At 40.5% G+C, this 23,411-nt stretch overlaps 1 protein-coding gene across 3 annotated transcripts in view; it reads right to left on the bottom strand.

Moving 5' to 3' along the window:
• Window positions 1-631: 631 nt before the first annotated feature.
• Window positions 632-23,411, bottom strand: part of trip10b (thyroid hormone receptor interactor 10b) — a 164,050-nt gene continuing 141,270 nt past the window's right edge. For 2 of the 3 annotated variants that reach the window (XM_085784146.1, XM_085784137.1), the window contains 14 exons: window positions 15,158-15,273; window positions 15,003-15,056; window positions 13,763-13,910; window positions 13,544-13,606; window positions 11,185-11,289; window positions 10,794-10,922; window positions 10,437-10,583; window positions 9,398-9,559; window positions 7,026-7,049; window positions 5,097-5,206; window positions 3,597-3,729; window positions 2,995-3,062; window positions 1,513-1,619; window positions 632-1,424 (listed from right to left, as the gene is read on the bottom strand). In XM_085784146.1, coding sequence (XP_085640272.1) covers window positions 1,279-1,424; window positions 1,513-1,619; window positions 2,995-3,062; window positions 3,597-3,729; window positions 5,097-5,206; window positions 7,026-7,049; window positions 9,398-9,559; window positions 10,437-10,583; window positions 10,794-10,922; window positions 11,185-11,289; window positions 13,544-13,606; window positions 13,763-13,910; window positions 15,003-15,056; window positions 15,158-15,273 — 1,512 coding nt within the window. In that variant the 3' untranslated portion in view covers window positions 632-1,278. The remainder of the gene's footprint in view (window positions 1,425-1,512; window positions 1,620-2,994; window positions 3,063-3,596; window positions 3,730-5,096; window positions 5,207-7,025; window positions 7,050-9,397; window positions 9,560-10,436; window positions 10,584-10,793; window positions 10,923-11,184; window positions 11,290-13,543; window positions 13,607-13,762; window positions 13,911-15,002; window positions 15,057-15,157; window positions 15,274-23,411) is intronic. The other variant, XM_085784156.1, reaches the window with a different exon arrangement.

Genomic DNA, 23,411 nt, shown 5'->3' on the forward strand with positions numbered 1-23,411 from the left:
CCAGTTCACAGGAATTATTAAAAAAAAGAAAAGAAAAAAGGATAAATTCTGTATTCTGTAGCTTTGATCGTTTTAACCTTTGTGCTTTTTACGTTTCACAAAAACATTGCAAAGCAAGTTTGGGTTGACAATTCCCACGTCTGTTTTAAAACAATACTCGGATGCCCATATGTGCATTGGATCTGTGTTTGATATCTTTAATGACCCCCCCCCCACTGTTCACACTGGCTCTTCCTAAAGGACTTAAAAGACGAAGGAAATGATCTACAGTCCTCATTCTGTGTGAAAGGGTTTCCGGTGTCTTCTTTAAAGCCTGAGAAAGCTGATTGTGGGTATATGTTTCAAAGTAATAGTCTTTTTAGTGTGAGATTCCTTTTAGTGTTTCCCCAGTGTTTTTGTTCTGCTCAGCTACAGTGGAGGGATTACAAAACAACTTTTTGTATTAAAAGCACTAAAACTCTGGATGATACCTGCTGGATGAGTCAGGCTGCTCTTCAGGGCCAGTATAAACAAAGGAGCAGTGATTTGCACCAAGCAGAAACTGTCAAGTGTCCACATGGGCATCTGACTGTTGTTATATGACAGATGTGCTGTAAGAAACCAATCCTTTACTGTGACAATACACTGAGAGATATTATATTTTGCACACTCTGCGGTGTAGTGGTTTTCATCCATTCAAAAGTCATAAAACATCACATCACTATGATAAAAAAAATAAAATAAAATAAAGAAAACTCACATTATCCTGTCAGAAAAGAAGAGACTTTAGCAGAGGGCTGGAGTTACAAAAAAGGAAAAAGTTCAGTAGGTTATTAGAAATCGCAGCGGGAAAGTCAAGTGCGTGGATATATCAACATATGAGTGTAGCGTTAGGGGGCTACTATGATGCTGGATGTGTTACACAAGTTGTCACTTAGCACGTTGACACAAAAAACAAAAAAAAAGTTCAGGTATACATTCAAGACTTTGGGTTTTAGAGGAGAAGAGCTAGAATCTAAAAAGATCAGAGAGGGCGGCTGGCAGACTGCGTTCAGAGACTCTCCTGCCACAGTAAGCGGAGACGGGGAGCATATGATGCGGCAATCAGCCTTGATAACAAGCTTAATAATCACTCACTTTCATCTCACCATACAAGTCACCGGCTGAGATAAAGGGTGTAGAGAACAGCTCCAATTATCATGGATGACTTTGTATTCACCTTTTTGGCTCTTAACTTCCATCACAGGCTCTTGAATGTGTGTGTGTGTGTGTGTGTGTGTGTGTGTGTGTGTGTGTGTGTTACTGGCCGACTTTGACATAGGATGAAGGTATATAGCCCTCCTCTCCACCGGCTCTGAGGACTCTCATCCATCCGTCTCCCTTATCCTCCTCCATTACACTCAACAGCTCTCCCTCTGTAATGGAAATGGTGCCCTCGCTGTTGCCTGCACACACACACACGTATAGACACGTAAGAAACACATAAAAAGGACTAAAGAGAGGTCTATTTATGAACTGAATATTAAAACGTACCTTCAAAAGTGTACAGAGCCGTGCACTGGCCAATGGGACTTTCTATGTCGTCAAACTCGTCGTCAAACTCTGTGTAGATGTTTTGGGACTGGTTGGCCGCTACGACGCTGGAGAGACACACACATCCAGGACAGGAAGTCAACTTTCTCTTCCTTTTACAATGTGGTCTGATATGAACAATAGTCTGGCAGTGTCTGAAAACAAAATATGCCTCCCAGAGCCTCTAAAGCTAATTGTTACATTTCTTAAAAGTCCTGATTTCTTACTTTTTTGCATATTTGTCACACTTAAATGTTTAAAAGATCACCAAACTATTAGACAAAGCTAACCCAAGTTAATATAAAACACAGTTTTTAAATGATTATTTAATTTTTTTGAGGGAAAAAAGTTATCCAAACCTACATGGCCCTATGTGAAAAAGTAATTGACCCCCTTGTTAAATCAGGAACTAACTGTGATAAAGCTTATTTTTAAAGACACACCCAGGCCTGATCACTGCTGAATCAAGAAATGACTTCAGTAGAAGTCATCTGACAAAGCGAAGTAGGCTAAGAGATCTCAAAAAGCAATGCATTATTCCACAATCGAAAGAAATAAAAAAAAATGACTGACATCTACAGTATCAGTCAGCTTTAGAAATGACTTTGTAACACTTTCCTATTGGATTCCAGTCAGTATAGCCTACAGTAAATGGCAGTAATGATAAATAGATAATGTTCCGCTTTGAACAGTCACTTGTTAACCAGCTGTAAACACGGTGATTACTGGCTACAGCTTCATATCTACTTATTCATGGGATCTTCTCATTTTCTTATCGGTAAGAAAAAATGCAAAACTGTTCCTGTGCATACAGTCTAATAATAATCATGTTTACATGTAAATGAACAGTTTGACATTGAGGGAACTAATGCACATGTTCCTTAGTTAGCTTAGCTTAGCTAGCCTAGCGAATTAATGGTAACAAAATGTGTCCTCGAGATCCTCTAAAGCTCTCACCACTTTCAATGTTCAGTCTCTAAAATATGTCCGTTATAAATAAATAAATACATAACACATTAAACATTATCATCTACCTGCTGTGATTTGAACAGCAACTTGTAGTTAACTGGCTGTGAACATGTTAGTTGCTGGCTGCAGCTTCATATTTATTTATTTATTAACCCTCTTATTTTTAACTTATGAGAAAATGTCAAACAGTTCTTGTAAATACAGTCTGACACATGTTCACATTTAAAGAAATAGCTTGACATTGTGGGGCAAACATCTACTTTTCTTAATAATAAGCAAATTAGCTTTTAACTTACATTAACCATGGAAACTGCGAGCCTAGCTCTAGTTAAACTGCAGGTAAGGTAAGGGCCACCAGTGATCAACCAGCTGTAGCTTCATATTTACTACTCAGACACTACTCAGTGGCATCGATCTTCTCATTCAACTCTCAGCAAGAAAAATGTCAAACTGTTCCTTTAAATCAGGCCGAACCTGTGTTGAGTGTTATTGTTGATGGTGTTGGACGATTCCTCCCCTCCGACCGCCTCCGACAGCCACGTCTGTAAGGGAACAACACAGGTGAAGAGTTTAAAAAAAAAAAAAATCCACAGACACTTAAAGGGATAGTTCAACATTTTGGCAAATTCTCCTACTGCCATAATTCCTATAGTCACAGCAGTATGTTCAATACCTTTAATTATCGGTGCATGTTGTTTTGAGATACGCGGGGCAGAGACGTGAGCTCCTTAGTGAACACAATGGAGGTGAACGGTACAGGTCCCCTGTCCCTCATCAAACTCATCAAATACACAATCCAATAACTCCAAAACGCTCTGGTGGAGAAGTTGTGACCTGCACATTCACCACGCTATGAAATAATCATGAAACACCTGTACCGCTCACATCCATTGTGTTCACTGAGCAGCTCACGCCTCTGCCCCGCTGATTTCAAAACAACATGCACCGATAATTAAAGGTAATGAACCTACTGCCTTGACTATAGGGATTATGGCAATAGGCGAATTTGCCAAAATGTTGAAACGTAAATAATATCATATATCAAATAACATCTGTCATTAAGTATGTATGTTAACCTCATATTTGGCGAGCTCCCCCCTCAGGCGCCCGATGTCCTGGGTGGTCTCAGTGATCTGCGGCTCCAGACTGGACGGGTCTCCCATCTGTGGATTCTGCTCGTACACACCCTTCATCTTCTCCAGTGCGTCACTTGAGGTCAAACAGGGAGAGAAACGTGTTATTGTTTTGGAAATGTGAGCACTGATTAAGGGAAGTTTCTCTCCTCTGCAGCACTGCTGATAAGGACGAAGGGGGGGGGGGGCGGTGGGGGATTCGGAAGAAGTGTTTACGAGTTGGGAAGAGGACGTGTCAAAGTACTGTTTGTGACACCAGAGGTTAAGTGCTGATGCTGGACACTAAGACCTGTGTTCCCGTTCCTATTAAAGGTGCTGGGTGAGGTGGAGGTGGATGAGGCTGAGGCTGAGGTCAGGGCTCTTTGTCCTTTTTCCAACTAACCAAACTGTGAAACTCTGTGGTTGTGAGGAACATGGCTTAGCAGCAGTATTGTCATGTTGTTGGAACAAGGTGGAAACTTCTTTAAATTACTGCCACAGAGATCAAAGTGCACTATTGTCTGAAATACCAAACACTGAGTCTTTCTTCACTGGAACTGAAGGGGCCCGTCCCAAACCACGTAAAACAAAAGTATGCTGACACCTTTTTACAGATACACTGTGTCAATGCTGAGCACTGTGGTCTGAGAAAGCCTGAGAATAACTGGGACAGAACTAACTATGTTGAATTATTTAAAAATGCATATACATCTGAGGCTTGTCTGTTCAGCACTATCAAGGAACATGACAGTAGAGCTAAAAAAAAAAAAGATTAAAGGCCCCGAAAGACATGTTTTTCCATTTAATTTCTATGAGCAATGTGTTCTTTCATTAACGTCTGAAGGTGGAGAAAGATGATATCATGTATTTTCCGCGCACTGATCATGATTTAGTATTATTTAAATCAAAAATGTGATAAGAATTGTCGGGAAGCTGCTAATGCTGCCGGGCCTCTGTCAGACATATCTGATCAAACCACACCCACACAATAATGATGAGGCAGAACTCAGTGTTCAACTCCTATTAATTAAAAATAAATGCTCATTTAGTCACGAATATTCAGTGTTATATAGAAATAACTTAAAAAGAGTCGCCAGTTAATTAACCGGGGTAGTTAACCTGGATTAATTACACACAAGATGCACTGATATTTTAAACACATTAGAGCATTAGAGTGCATCTGTGCAAACTGTACCACTGCGCCAAACAACAGATGATACGATGCAGGGAATCACCAAAATAATTATGACTCATCATCTGGAGTCTATGACGAGTATTTTTGGACAAACAGATGGACCGATATTCTCCCTTTTTAAAGTGAAAGCTTGAATCTACAACAGTGTCTATGGAGGTGTCCATTGGTAAAAAGTACGGAAATGATTCCTGACAGTCCAAAAACATGAACTGAATCACTATAGTTGGATTAAAGTTATATTTCAGTTCATGTTTAGCAGTCTCTGTCACCTCTGGTCCTGTGTTTTCTGTAGCTCTTTGGTGATGTCATCGATCTTCGCTTGCAGCCTCTTCTTCCTCTGCTCCGGAGGAAGGTGAGAGAAATCCTCTGCAGCCGGCGGCTACGAGCAAAGAAGAAGAAAAAAAAAAAGAAAAAGAAAAAGAACAGAAATAAAATCACACACAGCACAAAAAACACAATAAACACACAACCGGTAAGAATCATGTATGCAGCGCTCACCACCAGATGTCACTCCTCCCTGTCTCTAGCTCTCTTTCCCATGACTAATCATCCGTCTATCCTCAGACTGATGGGTTAATACTGCAAAGAGCTTGTTAGTCAAAAGCCTAACAGTAAAGAGCCACATAATTGTCGTGAAGATAAATAAAACCCTGTCCAAGGTACAGTGATGAAGAGAAACCAGGGAAAACACAGTCACATGGCTACAGGCAGTGACTGAGCAGCATGACTGCTCCTTGATCATCCAAAGTGAATAACAGTGAATTTCTGCTGTGTCATGTTTTGGACTGATTTATACTGTATCAAGAACAGATAGAAACAAGAAATACTCATTCTTCTGTGATGCCATACAAATGTATGTTTAATTAAAAGCAGTATAATTTGAATCAGAATTATTCATTAGGGAAAATGATGACACAAATCTGATTTAATGTTCTTTAAACATTAACCTGATTTAGATCCTCCAAGAGTTTCGGAGAGGGTTGCTGATATTTGGAGTAAAACTAGCAAAGGCTCAGTCACCCTTTGTTTTTCTAATCCTGCACTTTGAACTGCTGAAATATCTAGGCATTAATAACAACTACTGTTTCTTTAAGAGTAATAAATAAAAACTGGTGTTGACAGAGGGAATAAAGAGATTTGTCAGTATGGCATGACAGAATGAATACTCGTTTTTTTTGGTTTTTAGTTTGAGGAACAACATGAATACATTGATTTAATGAGCTGAATTAGTTACCTGCACAGAAAATGTTAAGTGTCATCTGCCTTTAGAGAAATGCATTTGATTTTCTAAATTAAAGAGTAACTGCACCCACACAGAACATTTTGCTTACACTGCCAGCTGTGGCTGAGGTCAAACCTCTGATTTGTTCCTGATGGAAATATAAAAGCTGTATGAATTCTTTTGCTAGTTTCATTTTGAGTTTGTTTGTTTGTTGGTGCCAGCTCCTATTAATACAGGTGGACGTCACCCATCGGTTTTTAAAGGGGACATGTTATGGAAATATCACTTTTTGAAGGGTCTTTAACATATATTTGGGTGTGTGTTTTGCCTTCCAGCCCCCAAAATATAAGAATTGACAAAAACATCTGTATTTCCAGGCTCCCTAGGTTGAAATCCATGTGGTTTTACGAGTTTCCCTCAGTTGTCTGACTATGACATCATTAGTTTTCAAATTTGCATAATACCACCTCTACGTGTGAGTACTGGTACTGGTGGAAGGGGGCGGGGCCTGGTGAGCAGTGGCTCATTTGCATTTAAAGGGACAGGCACTGAAACCATATTTGACTTGACATTTTCAGGAGGAGGAACTTGCAAACAATGTCTTTCTTTTATGTCTGGTTTTCTACATTTGTAAAACTTTCAAAGCCTCGAAAAGGACGTTTTTTTTCTTTTTTTTGTGAACGTTACAAGGACAGAGAGGCCATGAGGGCGGGGCCAGTGGGGGAAACATGAATGGACTCCATCCAAGATAACAAACTAGCAACTTTGGATAGCTTTTTTTTTTATGTAATAAAGATGCATTTCGTGACCCTGTGTCATGTGTGATGAGGCCTCGGCACGTTTGAACTCACAGAGGTCAGCGCAGCAACATCTAGTGTGCAGTTACTCCTTAAAACATGTTCCCCTTTTGAAAAGAGCACCACAGTACTGTTAAGCACCTTTGAAATGTACCCTCTTTAAGAATAACAAGTGTTACCATGCGCTTTTCAGCATGAGACATCTAAACAGAGAAATGGAGACAGATGTGCAAAAAAAAAACACACACATTTTAAAAACACTGTTATTTTGAAACAATGTGAGAACATCCAGGTGTTAACATGCATCGACATATAACATAAACATCTCATCGGCATAAACAGCAGCAGTGACACAGATGTGAAAACAACAGTGAGACAGTCAGAGCAGTGGGCCGAGCGTCACTCACCAGGCATGGTTTGCGTAATATCTTTAAGGTGGAAATCCTGGGTTTGACAGAGCGGTTAAACTCCCTCAGACAGAGAGAGAGAGGGGAGCGCTGCAGCTTGGAGAGGGGGAGGGAAAGGGGAAGAGAGTGGCTGCCGGGAGGGAGAGGGGAAGGGGGAGAGAAAGAAGGAGGAACAAACTAAAGAAAGAAAGAGGAGGAGGGGGGGAAAGGAAAAGTACATGGGAGCGGAGTAAGAGGAGCAAAGGGGGGGAGAAAAGAAAAAGGACACTGGTAATGAGAGGAAGAGAAGAGGAGAAGGCAGGAGTGAGTCAAAGAGATGCAGAGATTTTGTAATAAAGTGGATAAAGAGGGAGCAAGAAGGGAAGTCTGTAGGCAAGTCTGTGCAGCAGACTGGAATCAGAATTGGCCCCCGAGGGCAACAGGGTGGTGGGGTAAGACATGAGAGGAATGTGTGCTGTTTCATGTGTGTCTGTTTGTTTTAAAGCATTGTTATGAGACCGTGTGAGTGAGGGAGTGAGTGAGCGTCATCTCGTTTTCTCTCTTCTACAATCCCCAAGAGGAAGAGCAAGAAAAGAGCTGAGCACATGGATTTGATTGTTGATTTCTCTTTTTTTTAAATCATGTGCGAGAGTGGTTTATAAAAGCCTGAAAAAACACAGGTTTATCTACAGTTACAGCTGTAACATGAAACCCTTCATTTGGGAGTTTATTGGGAAACGCTCATGGTGTTATTACTTGGAGTGAGAACAAATCCCCCAGCAAGACCAAAAACCAACTACACGTTTACTCTACAAACACATCTGTGGAGCTAGAGCCTGGTATACAGTAACTTAAAACAAACCATGAATCACACCTCCTCCTCATGCTATAAAAAATGCCACTTACATGGCAAACACATATTAATCTGCTGCTAAAAACAGTGTCTACTGTAGTTACTACTGCTTGAGCAAAGTTTGCTAAAATATTACAATTCTCAGGTTTATTAGTCAAAAGCATTGATTACTTGAGTCATTTTAATGAAAACGTTACATTTATTATATAGTATGGACTTCACCTGATTAGATATGTCAGTCAAAATGCTTTAATTAAATACTCCTTGGTTTGACATATAGTTGTACTTTTTTTCAATTAAAAACTAAAAATTACAGATTGTACCCACACTTAAAACAATCAAGGTAAAGCTGGAGTGAGTTTATTAATTATAGTTTAATTATCTAAACCACACTAATTACTGAACTCAATTGAACATTTTAAGGACTTGGTCAGAAAAATATAATATCTGCTTTTAGAGTCCAATCAATTTGTTTTAAAAGTTGTTTCTGCAGGATTCAATTTTCATGTAATAATCATCTAATTGAATTAAAAAAAAAATCACTTTGAGGTTAAATTGTTAAATTAATTATGAGGCAGCACCGGCCAATCATATGAGTGCTGATTAATTTTTCCACTTGATTTCAAAATAAAAGCATACAGCATTTTAGAGGTCCCATGAAATGAACAATGTACTTTCTAAGCTTTAATCCAGTATCCACCTGTAAATTATTAATTTATCTGTTCAAATTTGCCAGATTCATGTCAGAAAGTTATTTTCTGAGTATTTGAAAGCAACGCTATGTAGTGTGTGTTCCTAACCGCCCAGGAAAGTTGCAGAGTGCAGTTGCAGCGGTGGCACGATTCATCCTATTAACTGTTTTTCTACCACTTGAATGAGTTCAGAAACAATATTTTAAGGCAGAGTAACTACATAGTGTTGCTTTAACATTAAAATGTAATGTATCTTCTCTTCCTGTAAAACAATTTCAGGCATTTGATGACTCATCCTGCACTAGAGGGCGTTCCCAATTAAAGTTGTGTCTTTATTGTCCCTCCCCTGATACATAAACCCTTCCCTAGCTTTGTGTTTTTTTTGGGAACACGGAAGCATGCGGAACTGCATAGCACAGGTCGTTTCATGACGTGCAGAACATTGTATATGGATCAGAAATTATAGGATCATTTTAGCCTGATAACAACACGTCAAGAGTTGAAAACAGGATGCAAACAGGATAGAGAGGATATTCAGGTTGCCACATGCCGGTGAGTGTAGGAATAGCTGAGAGGGGAGAGGCAGTGGATGTCTTGCACGAGAGAGGCTGCACTTATACCTTGTGCTTCTTGCTGAAAGGCCAGAGCTTAGCGCGCACTTTGGGTGGGTTGAGGCTGGAGTCAGAGGTCGCCGGTTTGATTCCCTGGCTGTAGTCTTCAAACTCAACATCCCCAGGTCGCTCAAAACCAGACTTGTGCTGCTCTATGAACAGTATCGAGTCCTGCAGGGGCAAACACACATACACTTTAAACTTAATTTCACAAAAAACAAGACACAGGTCAGTAGAAGTTATACATATCAAAATCTATAGCTTTCCTGGTTTGCACTATGGCCTTCAGTGTTACCTTAAACTCTAGGGAATATTATTCTTTGCTTTCTTGTCAAGTCAGATTAGATGATTGACAGCAGTCTTGCGTTTAAGAGGTTATTTATTTCTCTGTCCAAAGTTCAAACCAGGAAAACAAACAACAATGGCAGCAGAACCTGTACTTACCTTATATGAGAGGTGTCGACATAAAAAATAAGGGTTTGCTCGTGCTAGAAGGCGTTAGCTAATGTTAACTGTAGAAGATTTGCAACTTAAACTGCAGACATCTCCTCTTCTTTTTCTCTTCTCATCAAGCTGTAAAAATGACAATCCAATCGTTGCTCGACTCCCCAAATGTTAGCTACGTAGAAATGTCAAAACTTACAAATAAGCTCCTTTCAATGGCACCATGTTAATATGTGATATTCAGAGGCACTGACTGATTTGAGTTACTCTGACCGTTTCCCTCATTCACAGTCCGACACTAAAATAAGCTGGCCAAGCAACTGACAGATATGAGACTGGTATCGATCTTCTCATCCAAGTCTTGGCAAGAAAACAAATCAGCTCATTTCCCAAAAGGTTGAACTAGAGTTTTAAAAGTCTGAACATAAATAAAGCATCCACTGAAGTTTCATTAACACTCATATTAGAGGTGTCTCAGTCAGACATGGCACTGGCAGCAGTCGATTCACAGTCCTTTTGTTTTAACCATGTGGGTTACAAAGTGACTTTACTATATGTACACAGTCTACAGAGATACACACACACAGTCTAAACAAACATTCACCTGTTTCTCATTAATTTTGGCTCCAGCTGCAGAGATACCCTCTAGACACTTGGAGATGATGGGTAGCACCTTCTTTTCGATGTCTGAAAACTGGCAGTAGCCCTCAGCCATCCGCCGGATCCTCCGTTCATCCATGTCCTGCAGTTTCTGTTCAACACATACACACACTTTCTTTGATTTCATATTTCATGGCCACACTGTCTGTGTACATTCAAATGCATTTGATACAGCAGAAATTGAAAAACATATTTTTATTTTGTACTAAATCGCATTAGCAGCGATATGAGCTTTGCCTTTAGTAACTGCATTGGGATTGTGTGCATGTACTGTATGTGTGTGTTTGTTTGTGTGTCTCACATTGTAGATCTGCGGTATCTCTGTGTAGTAGAATAAGTTTTGTTCCTTGTTGTATTTCTGGAGCTGTGCAGCGTAGTCGTTCCTGCACTCCTCCGCCGTGTGTGTGCGGGCATGGGCATGCTGCTTGGCCTTGAGGGCAAAGGAAAAAGACGTAGCGGTGGGGCAGAGCGGGGCAGGATCAAAGGATGAGGGAAGAGGGAGAAAGGGAGGGATGCAAAATAAAATGCAAAGTGGGAGAGTCGGTGCAGAGACAGGTGAGAACAGAGAGAAGAGGAATTTTAAATCTGTGGTTGTTGAACTGAAACTGAAAATATCTCCAAAAACAAATAGGTGAAGAAAAAAAAAAAATCAATGCTCGGCTTATTTATGGCAAAGTGTATGTGTGTGTTACCTTCTCGACATCGAGCTTGGTGGCGTTAAGGTCGTTCTCTGTTTTCTCTGCTTGTTGTGTGGCTTTATCCGCCTCTGCCCATTCCTTGGCGAAACGCTTCTTGGTCTGCGCACACACACACACACAGACAGACAGACACACTTCCTTTAACGCCATTATGTTAACACAGCATTAGTAGTAGGACCAATGAATTAAGGGAACTAGGTCCTAAAAGAGGTACTAAAAATGAAAGTGGACAGTCCACCAAATACAGTTCATAAATAGATTGTGCAGTGTCAGTTCACCCAAAATACTAAAATAAATACAGCAGATATGTTTTTCCTGTTACTGGCATCGAGTGACAAAGATAGTACGGTTTAAATCTTGGAGATTATTCCTGTGTGTGGTGCCCAAAACGATGACATACTACACTTCCACTTTTACTTCACTCTTTATAAAAAGGGGGTTTATAAACTGCTATGAATGGCTTTATTACGGATTAGTCAATCACTGACTAAAGCCACAGGTTGCCAGGTTTAGACACATCTCTCTATCTGGTGTTAATCCTCCTCCAGCAGGAAACGTGTTTGACGTGTCACCTGTTGTGAAAATGCTGCAGGGCCTCTGGACTAATATCCAGAGATTTGCTGGATTATTGTAAAAAATTATTGTAAAACACAGAATTAACGTACAATAATAGAAAACTTACTAAGTGGCATTAGTGGCACTGGTGAAAGGATCCCTGCATCAAACAAATGCAGCGGATTTGTTTCACAACCTGGCAACCCAGAAGTTCAATACATGCCTAATAACTAATTTATATATAACTAAATGATAATTTATCAATCCTTGTATCATCTTTGCAAATAAAAAAGTAACAAAAACGGAAGAAGAGTTCCCAGTTTCCTTGTATTAGAACTGGGAGCAAGCCACAGATCTTTTGTGAGCCTCTATTGATGACAGAAAAGATATTAAAGCAGAAGTAAGCGATCCGGTCGTTTTGGCTAACTTCTTGTCAGCCGATGGAGTTAGCAGCCCCCGCCCTCATCATGGATCTATTGGTCCTCGTCCCTAGGTCACCACATTCACGCGCATCCCTTGGCTGCACACATAAATATGAGAAAAGTTTTCTCCTCGGCTCAGAGCAGAGCAGAGTGACTGACAGACCCGTGTTTCAGACCAAACACTCTATGTAAGTGATTGCCGTCGGAAGATATAACTATTTAAAGAGGAACTAAACCCCTAAACCACTTTTTTCTGCTGAAAACAAATGTATTTGGGTATAAGGTAGTGTTGTCAGTTGATTCTGGTCCAACTTTTGACATTTTAGTCAAAATATTTCAATTTGGTGTATTTTGTAGTAAAAATGTAGAGTGACTGCCCTCTATGGGTTGAAACACGGCTATTACAATCGAATTTTTCTATTGGCTGAGATGGAGGCAGATGACGTTTTGGAGGCAGCTTTCGTCACCGGCCACCAGCTCCCCGGCCAATCAGCACTGGCTGCTGCCTGCCGCTAACGGTTGCTAGGCACTCTAGCTGCTCTGCTGCGGCTAACGGCTAACAGCTGCCTGAACGGGAATCGTTAGTGCGGCCGGCCGCCGGCGCTAACGAGCCGTTAACGAGTTAACGAGCTGGCGGATCAGCTGTAGATGCTGTGTCACGGCTCTGGCGTCCTCTCCTAGTAGTGTCCGCGCTACTAGTGCTGTTAGAGTAGCTCGTTAGTAGCTCGTTAGCGCTAGCAGAAGTGTCGATGTGTGTTTATTACTTTTTTTTTCTCTTTTGTGTGATTTCGCGGGTGTGAATGGGGCGCAGGGGGGAGGGGGGAGGGGGGAGGGGGGATCGCAGAGTGCTCCTGAGTCCCACCCATAATCAAGGCATTTTTTAAATTTCAAGCTTAGAGCACGTCATCCAAAACTGAGGAGTTTAGTTCCCCTTTAAGACTTATATTAACACAAATATTCCACTTACTTCTGCTTTAATGTTCAATTTTCCCGATGCTTTCTTATCATTAGTAGATATAAAATTGTGTGTGTTTATCTAAAATGTCTGTGAATTTTTACTTGCTTTGATAGGCATGAATCTAGGTTAAAAATGTAAAAATATGATCAGGATTCAAAGCTGAATTTCTAACATTTAATGAATGATAATTAAATCTTTACCTCAGGAGCTAATGGTTTTTCATTTCACCTCCAATTAGCAATAAATTAACCTGCTATTCCCAGTGATTGTTGATTTGAATTTGTGGGGAAATAACAAACCTATAAAAACAAGCCTCATCATAAAACATATCTGCATGATGTTTTTTCAGTAATTTGGGCAAACCGACCATCAAAGAAGAATCATACATGTTTGTTAGCAACAACAACAGTTGACTCACACTTTCTAGGTGTTTAAAGCTGCTCTCTAAAGTCTGCTGGGCCTTCTTGGCATCAGCCAGGTGCTGGGGAAGGAAGAGGTTGCAGTGAATGTGCTGTGAGGTAACAGAATGACACAGCTTGTCACGTCAATTTGCAATCTGACTAACTTCCTTCTCTCCCCTCCCTTGCTGTCTTGTCTCCCTTCCCGTGTCCTCCTCCTCCCCCTCCCCCTCTCTCACTGTTTTCCGTTCTTGTTTGAGCTCCTGAAGGTACTTGGTGAGCTCCACACAGATGCCCGTCATCATGTTTTCGGCGATGAGCTCCCGCTGGCCGGCGTAATCGTTCAGCTCGTTCAGGATCTCCTGCAAAGATGCATGATTGCTGAACCTGCAACAAGAGGAGGGGGGGGTGGGGGCAATTAGAGACCAACGTCTAATTGATCGCTTACAACACCAAACCTTTTGTCTGTGGAAGATATATTTGTGTTTTTAAGAACCAAAAATGATCACTATCCTCTTAGGCCTCTCTCTGGAGTGGACCAATCAGAAGAGAGTAGGTGTCTCTTCCGATTGGTCGACTGTTAAATGTGTATAAATATTTCAGATTTCTGGGAGACGCTCAGAGAAACCTATTCATGTAAGATTGGATGGTGAGTTCAGGTGAACGGGTGAGATCAGTGACTGCTTTGTTGTTGTGACATCACAAGGTTACAGAAGTTGTGATGGCAGCTTTCTGAATAAAGGGCTGTTTTGAAATCCGCGGGGCAGAGACGTGAGCTGCTCAGTGAACACAATGGAGGTGTATATGTATAATATTGTAACATTACGACACATGAAGCAAATGCTCTACTTTGAAAGACACCCAGCAGTCTTGTAATGCTACATACATGATTATCTCATAGCGTGGTGAATGTGCAGGTCACAACTCGTCCACCAGAGCGTTTTGGAGTTGTTGGATTGTGTATTTGATGAGTTTGATGAGGGACAGGGGACCTGCACCATTCACCTCCATTGTGTTCACTGAGCAGCTCACGTCTCTGCCCCGCAGATCTTAAAACAACATGCATTGATAATTAAAGGTAATGAACCTACTGCTATGACTATAGGGATGGTGACAATAGGCGAATTTGCCAAAATATTTTTAAACATAAAAAACCACAAAGCATAAGTTGAATCACTTTGATTTTCTTCTCATTTCTGCAGTAAACAAATCATCCAAACCATCCTGAGATTAAGTTTGAATAATTTTTCTTTTGCCATGAAACATTTGCATTTTAGCCGCAGCCCTTTAGCTTTAGCAACAGCCAATAGAATCTGATTACAGCCAATAACACCCACAGTCAACAGTGTGATATGTGAAGCCTGTGGAACAATAACTCTGCCACCTTTATCCTCTGTACTGTACATGAAAAGCTCAGCATGTTTACAGTAACGACTGAGGTTTAGCGAGCGTTTCAGTGTAAAACGATGGGTCTCTCACTTGCAGTCTTGCTCCTCCTTGCTCCCTCGTTTGGTGTATTTCTTTGTTAGACTCCTGTTAAAGAACATAAAGCAGACATTGTGACCCTATAGGTCACCTATATGTGCATTTATCACATACATGATCCCATTATATACAGAAACCACTGGGCACACCTCAGCTGCTTGGCGTAGCTCTGCTCTATCTCCGTCCGCTCCTTCACAAACTTTATGTAACGGTCCACCAGGTCGAGGCCGCTCTGCGAATGCTTGTCAATGACATCATACTGGTCCTAAAAGAGCAAAGAGTAAAACCATTTTATTGAAAATAATTTATGTATGTGCACACAAAACATCTGCTGGTGAAACACCTGGAGGCTGACACATGTCACAGCAAACCAAACCAAACCAAACACACAGCTGGCACAGTGCCGTCGAAGCGTGTTTGGATGGTGACACATTTTTAATTGTTTTGCGTTTCTGCTACGTCTACAGACGACCAGACCGGAATCACAAACTCTTGAAACAAGCAGGGAAGGAACTAATAAGTAAAGTAATTATTCAAGTAATTTCCCACCTACAAAAGCCAAATATTCTCTACATCCAGCTGTGAATGTTTACATGTGAAGATGTGTTTCTTATTCTTGTGTGAAATCAAACTTGGGTGTTGGTTCAAGACAACATTTTATAGATCCAACAATAAATCAAGACAACAGCAAATCAATCGTTAATGAAGTCGTCATTAGTTGCCGCCATGTCTCTGGCAGGAACTGCGAGCAGAGACTTAAACACTAAATTATAAAACGTACATACAGTGTTTATCTTTCTAATTAGGCCCTTTTTATGTTGGTCCCTGTGGTGCTATGTTTTGATGGGTATGGGCATGTTTCATTATTTTAAAGACATGAAAAAAATGTATTCAGTATTTTCAGTCACTGTTTCCATCATTTCATACCAGTGAATCTTCTAAGTGAGTGACAGAAAATAAAAGACTGTAGTAAAGTGCTTAGATGAAGGTAGTATTGAGATGTTATCCAGCTGCAGATTTATCTACTGATTATTTTCTTCATTAATCAACAAAATGTAAAATATGACTCCTTCAACATCCACATATTTCATCACATTGCTGCTTTTACTTCACCAACTGTCAATTAAGTAGTTTGCTCAAAAATCATTTGTTAAATGTGAAATGATTTGTTTTAGAAGTTGTATTCAGACTCTGAACCAGGAAACATCCTGCTGCACTGACATACAAACACTTACAGTCCAGTTAATTAATATAATAACTAAAATAGTTCAAAGTATCCATCACATCCAGTGATGTTGTTTAACAGACCTCAAAATACTCAGTTAACTGTCACATAGGAGTTCAATTAATGCAAGAAAATATTCACATTTGTAGAGCAGGAACCAGCCAATGTTTGATACTTTTGAAAATAAATCTATTATTAAATGAGTTAATAACTGAGACGTGTTTTCTGTTGAGGGATTAGTCATTTCAGCTCTAATTGCTGTGGACTGTTTGTATTTGTATCACATTTCATCAGGCTGCTGTGGTTCTACCTCATATAGAAACTACAAGTCTATACTAGATAACCAAGCTCACACACACACACACACACGCACACACACACACACACACACACAGAGCGTATCCTCCCTTCTTTCAATTCGTCACACACAAAGGTGTAGTAGAGAATAAGGGCGAACACCAGCGCGACTCTTCTTTCAGCATTCTTCTGTTACACGCATACATACCTTCAACACACACACACACACACACACTCTCACAAACCTGTCGGACAGGTAACATTTGCCTTCTATCTACACAGTTTCATGACACACAGGGTTAAGCTTGCTGCTTCTACTGCTGCTGCAGTGTGAATGCATGAATATATGAATAGATGAGAGTAACAACAGGTTGGATCTGCTGTTGTGTCTCCTGTGAAATATAAAGAAAGACGTGACCTGCTAGTTGTTCATGTGTGTGTGTGTGTGGGTAGTACGATGTGTGGGTGTGTGTGTAGATACTGCAGGGTCTTTTGGAGCCGGAGACATAGATATTGTGTCCTCAGAGGAGAAGAGGGAAGCTAAATGCAGATCAAACTGTAACACAGTTAGCGGTGTCCTGGATACGAGAGAGGGCAGAGAAAGGAGGAAGGAACAGGGTTAGAAAACGTAAGAGGACGACACGAGAGAAAGAAGAAACCTGCTCCAGGAAGGAGAGTGAGCAGGGGGAAAAAACCAAGGGCCAATAAACAACACACTGTTCTCATCTTGATTGAAAGGCCAAAGAATCTGTAAAGGGGATCTTGGAGATAATACATCCCCCTGCCTGCATGCATTTCTCACTTGTGCTGCTACGCCCAATTGCTTTTCTGAAATACATCTGCATGTTTGTGCGCGAGGAGGAAATACTGATAGTGAGACGGAGAGGGTTCAGGAATGAGATAATCATTAGCTCAGTGTGAACCTCCGCCCTGTGACTGACGGTCCCAGGGGCCTCTCCAAACCCCGGAGCCAGTTGGACTAGTCCCACCCTTGTGTGTGACGAAACACAGCAGCGTTTCCTGATCCACGCTGATCCGAGGTCAGACTCAGGCTCACATGAATCATAATGCAAGCTGCAAAACAACAGGACTGGCTGCACCAACTACTTTTTAAAGTCATTATTTACACAAATGGGCTGCACCTTTAAAACTTTAATAGCCCCTTCAGCCATATCTTAAGACATACTGTATCAAAATACTTATATTTTGTTATAATTCTGTTAACTCACTGAAGAAAAAAAGAATATGAGAATCTATGAATATGTAAATCCAACAATTTAACCTTATAAAGTTGAATTGTTGGATGTAAGTCCATGTTCATTCAGTGTTATGTGTACAAGAGTCTTCAGGTTTCCTGGATATTGGATCATGATTGGCTCCCAAACTACATGTGATGTCACATCTCATGAGTACAGGCCGTAAAATCAGGCTCATGTCGTTCTCAGACAGCGAGCGGTTTCCACCGATTCACAATTGACGATCAAGAGAAAGGCAGGAAACGAGCGACAAACATCCCCCGACTGGGACTCAGGCCGTGGATGTTGCAGTAATGTGGTATGTTGCTTTCACCATTTGTCCGCCGGCCTCTCCTCCCGCCATTGTTTCAACTGTAAACACGAGCAGAGGGGAGGGAGGGAGGGAGGGAGGGAGGAGCAAGGCTGCCGCCCTCATAAACGCACATAACAGCTGATGATGGTCCAACTTCCCTTAACTTGCTGTGTGACCATGGCAACCGCCGCAGAAACTACAGCAGCGCCGAACTGCACTTCCCTGGATCACATCTTACACCTCCTCACCCGCCGCAGAAGTGAAACATGACAGGAGGAAAATCACTCAGCCTCCGTGTGTAGATCAACCTGCGCCGTAACGTCATTTCCTCTTTTCTTTTCTTTTCACCTTTATTTGTTCAGGGAGCACCAATTGAGACCAAGCTCTCTTTTCCAATGACGCCCTGATTACAAACAATTCATCAATACAATATAGAGTGCCGAAGCGGAAGCAGGAAGTAACGGCCCCATGGGACCTCAATTCGAAAAAAGGCTCCATAGAAATGAACGAGACTCCAAGATTTATTTCGTGATCCGTTTGAATTGTGCCATGACAAAAAAATATGTCCTCTACCTGTTTAAAACATCACGTTTCATGCCGAGAAATCAGCAGTTTGTTGTAAAACTATTGTAAAATAAAATTCCGAAGAGTCCGTAACCAGAAAGACAGTCAGTTGGTGACGTATTTTTTGTGGGACACAGATCTGTAGTCCGTAGAGCGTCGTCACACAAAATACATTCTTCTGTTGCCGTTTTACGATAAACTGCTGATTTCTCGGCATGAAACGTGATGTTTTAAACAGGTAGAGGACATATTTTTTTGTCATGGCACAATTCAAACGGATCACGAAATAAATCTTGGAGGCTCGTTCATTTCTATGGAGCCTTTTTTCGAATTGAGGTCCCATGGGGCCGTTACTTCCTGCTTCCGCTTTGGCACTCTATACATGCAAGGTGTAAAGCAGTAAGACAAAAAAACTACAATTTCAAAAAAGTACTTGTACTCAGAATGCATGGAGTCTATGATAATATGCTTGAAGTGATTAAAGGGAATCGAGGCATCCAGCTGGAGCTGTGACAAAAGATTATTCCATCTGAATGGTGTAAAATACTCGAAGGAAATGTTTCCTACCTCAGTCCTAACATTTGGGATATTAAGAGCCAAGTGATTACGAGTGGAGTTACTGAATAATTCAAAAGTAGGGACGCCACGATTATAGATTTTCTATATTATAGGTACGATTATTGTCAGAGAAATAATCAAGGTATTACAATTATCACGATTATTATGCATTGAATAGTTTCACAACACTATGAATGTGTAAAACCAAATATAGTCAAAATATACTTACATTACTTATTATTTACACAAAATATTTTAAGTATCTATTAGTGTCAATTATTAATCCACCAAGGAAAGCGTTTGAATTGTCATGATGTTTAGGTTTATTTTAATTATTCTTTTTAATTACAAATGACAAACTAAATTCCTACGAATTCAATGTTTCATTAGGTAAATGGACCAGCATCTGTGCATTTACCTTTACTTTGGCGCACATCTGCCGATATGGTTCCGACATAATCTTTTTTGGAAAGTGACGTATCCAGGAATCTTTATGACTAACTTATTGTGGCATCTAATACCACGATTAATTGTGAAAACAACAACTACAACTACCACCCTACTTAAAAGTAAGCAAGTTTGTTTAATAAACAGGTAGCTTGTGAAGAAAGGCCTTTATAAACAAACAGTAAACAGTGTTGTTCTCTTCTCAGAGCCAAGGTACAGTTGGCAGTGATGGGTCATCTAACTCTATCTACAATCTGCTGCTTGTAGCGACATGTAGAGGTGACAGTGGGGTGGGAGCAGCTGGTGGTGCTGTAGATGGTGCAGGCAGCAGGATCATGGGCAAACAAAAACCACTGATGCAAAACACAAGAGCATTGACGATGATGAGTGAAGTGTGTCTTTACTCTTTCAAGATCCCTAATGCACTCAAATGTGTTATTGTCACTTCTCCTGGTTTCATGTGCAGGAAGAAAGCTTCTCAGTTGTTACCTGTTACCACTTTCTAACATTTATGTGGAGCAAATGATCTGAGGATCTCAACAATTTGACTTCTACTCAGATGCATGTTGCTGCTTTACGTGGACAGGTAAGCATACTGTAGGTAACAACAGAGAAACTTTCCTCCTGCACATGAAACCAGAAGAAGTGACAATAGGCAAAACACATTTCTGAGTGCATTAGGGATCTTGAAAGAGTAAGTTCCCTCCAAATAGTGAAAAAAAAAGAAGAAGAGCGGTGGGAAGATGGCTGAAGGAGGATGTGGCCTTAGGGTTACAAGTACTGTGGGAAGACAAGACAGACTGACCACTGCTCAGTGTGCAATGTAGCGTTCACACCACCGTGGAGGGTCAGGGAAGCTCAACAGAAACGTATTCAGTTCAGTTCTGATGAGTTTTCTAAGTGGAGATTTATGCATCACTGAGTTTAAATTTGCTGCACAAAAACAAAATAGTTCTTGCATAAAGATTATATTCACTAAATATTTACACTCACATACTGCCAGGTGACAACTGCTGCAAAGTGAGGTAACTGTCCTGAACAACTGGATCGAACAGAGTCATGCCAAGCCAACGTTACCAACCAGCTCAAATCAACATACTCTTTGTTTGAAGCTGTAATTTTTGGACGCCATGCCACAGGTCATGACTTTGTTGTGACTTCCTGAGTGCATAGTTCATAGCTTTCAACATCTTTGTTAGATGAAACATTATGTTTTTTGTTTTGTTTTTTAAATGGGGCAACTTCATTTGAATAAACCACCACATTGAAACTATCAACACTCAAACAAAACTGTAGCTGTAGACCAATCACTGATACCACTGCCTGTCTATGTATTTATTTATTTATTCACTATGTTTATGTATTTTTAAATTTGATTTATTGTTCTTTCTTATCTGTGGAGATGGCAAAACGGTTGCCACAAGAGTCTTTTGTATAGATGTTATCGTGGCTTTGTTGTTTCACTTGTCGTCGTCGTCTCTTCCTCTTTCTTAGTGTCTGCTGTGTCTTTAAATGTCAACCACCATGCTGTAACACTATTGCCTGTTTCGGGACAACAAAGATTTACTTTACTTTTACTATCTGCCTTTAGGGTATTAGAAATGTGGTCAAATCAATGTTTGGGGCTGGGTGGGTGTGTTCAGATTGTTTTGACATCTCCCTGGCCACACCATATTTAATAGCAGCTGGTGGTGGTTTTGACCTGGCCACTGGGGTCAGTCGCTGCCACCCATCAAAACTCAAACAGATCTCTGAACAAATATCCAATTTCACTGGGGAAACGTGTCTTAAGCCGGTGCACACGACTAAACGGAGGCGTCTGATGGAGAGGTGCAGCTGTAATGAGGATGTTTGACTCTTCAGTAAGAAGTGGCTGGTACAGGCTGACACAGAATAAACTGGATGTACTGAGGAGTGAGATGACTTCTCCCTCTTTAATAAATCTACTTATGGGGAGAGAAAAAAAAATCTCATTTCATCATGCTTCTCTATTCTCTGTCTCGTTTCCTTTCAAGCGACACTGAATTTCTCAAATACAGGAGTGAAGCAGAGAGCAGAGTAAATTTGACTTTTACCCACTTACACTTGAAAGACAAATACTGTTCTTTTGACAACCACTAGTACATTTCTACAAAGTGCTGGATACTCTTAAGCAGCACATTTAGTCAGTGAAAAAAAACATCCTCTATTGTCCAAAATGTGACGGACCACCACACGTTGTGTTGCTCACAGGAGAAGAACCAATCACAGTAAACTCCCTCCACTAACAGTTATGTGTGAGTGTGAACCTGTCAGTGTCTGAGCGATGCTGCGTTAGATAAAGATGAGGCAGAAGACTCTTCACCACAGACCACAGTCTGATCTGAAGTCAGTGTTTGAAGGCTAATAAATAAAGACAGATTGATTTCATACTAAACATTTGCTGTGTTTACAACCCAACCCGACTTCATCACTGCCAAATAGAAAAAGAAATACAAAAACAATATTGATCCTGATCCTTACATTCAGTAAGTCTGTGGGTTGTTGCTATTAAATGTGGTACAACACGCCAATGTGATGACCTCAAATGTCCTTTTAAATACTTTTTGAAGTGCTGCAGCAGTGTAACAATCTGACTGAACGACTTTTAGTTATATCAGAGAGACATCTGACCAGGAGGATCTCGACAGTTGACTTCTTCTCAGGTGGATGTTGTTGCTTCAAGTGGACGAGCTTCAGGTTGTGGTTGGAACTAAAGATAATTATCACTACTGATGAATCCTCTGATTATTTTCATCATTTGCTTCACATAAATGTTAGTAAATAGTGTTAATTACCTAAAGTCCAAGGTCATTATCTTAGAAGTAGGGTGTTTTGTTGACCAACTTTTGACATCTCACATCACACTGACATCCACAGAGAGTAGTAGAGCTGTACTGACTATTTTCATTATGTTCCAATTTAATCATTTTGTCCCAAAAAATACTCATCACTGGTTAACAAAACCCTTGATGATGTCTCTTGAAATGCCTGCTAGAAGTTCACTGGTGTGCCCAATGGGCCTTAACCCCTGAATATTCAGTTAAATGTGGTAGATCGGTGTGAAAACAAGAAAATATTTGCAAAACAAACATTAATCCTTCATTAAAACAGTTGATATTTTGGATAGACTCTCTGTTGATTGAGTGATTTCAGTTCTAATTCGGTTGTTTGCATTTGTGTCATGTTTCATCAGGCTGTGGATCAAACAGAAACAACCTACTCTCTCTCTCTCTCATACACAAACACAAACACAGACACAATAACACACACAACAGGGAGTAAAAATAAACAGCTGCTGTATTCCTCATTTGAGAAGCTACAAATAGGCCTGTTATTGATTGATAATCAAACCAGTCGCTGATAGAATTGAAATGATTAGGTGGTTAATGTAAAGCGAATAGCTGACTGTCTGATCATTGATGATGCCAGATATTGATTGGTTACAGACAGTGAACTGAATCTCTCCCAGTTTCGATGGACTACAACTTCAACTTGAGCTTTTTTTTTCTTACCATGACAAACCAAAAAATTAGTTGATCGATCAATAATGAAACTGACTGTTATTAACAGCAATAGTGGATGATTCATTTCCTGTCTAACAACTAAATCGCTGAGTTGTTTCAGTTCTTGATTGTAAATGTTTTGTTTCTGAAGTGCAACAGGCGGGAACAGTAAAAGTACGACTTTGGATGTCAGCTCTTAATCAAGAAACACAGCAGTAAAAAAAACGACAAATCAGCCCA

This window comes from Trachurus japonicus, chromosome 1 (assembly GCF_045865225.1).
Source record: "Trachurus japonicus isolate A0001 chromosome 1, Traja_1.0".
Classification (NCBI taxonomy): Eukaryota; Metazoa; Chordata; class Actinopteri; order Carangiformes; family Carangidae; genus Trachurus; species Trachurus japonicus.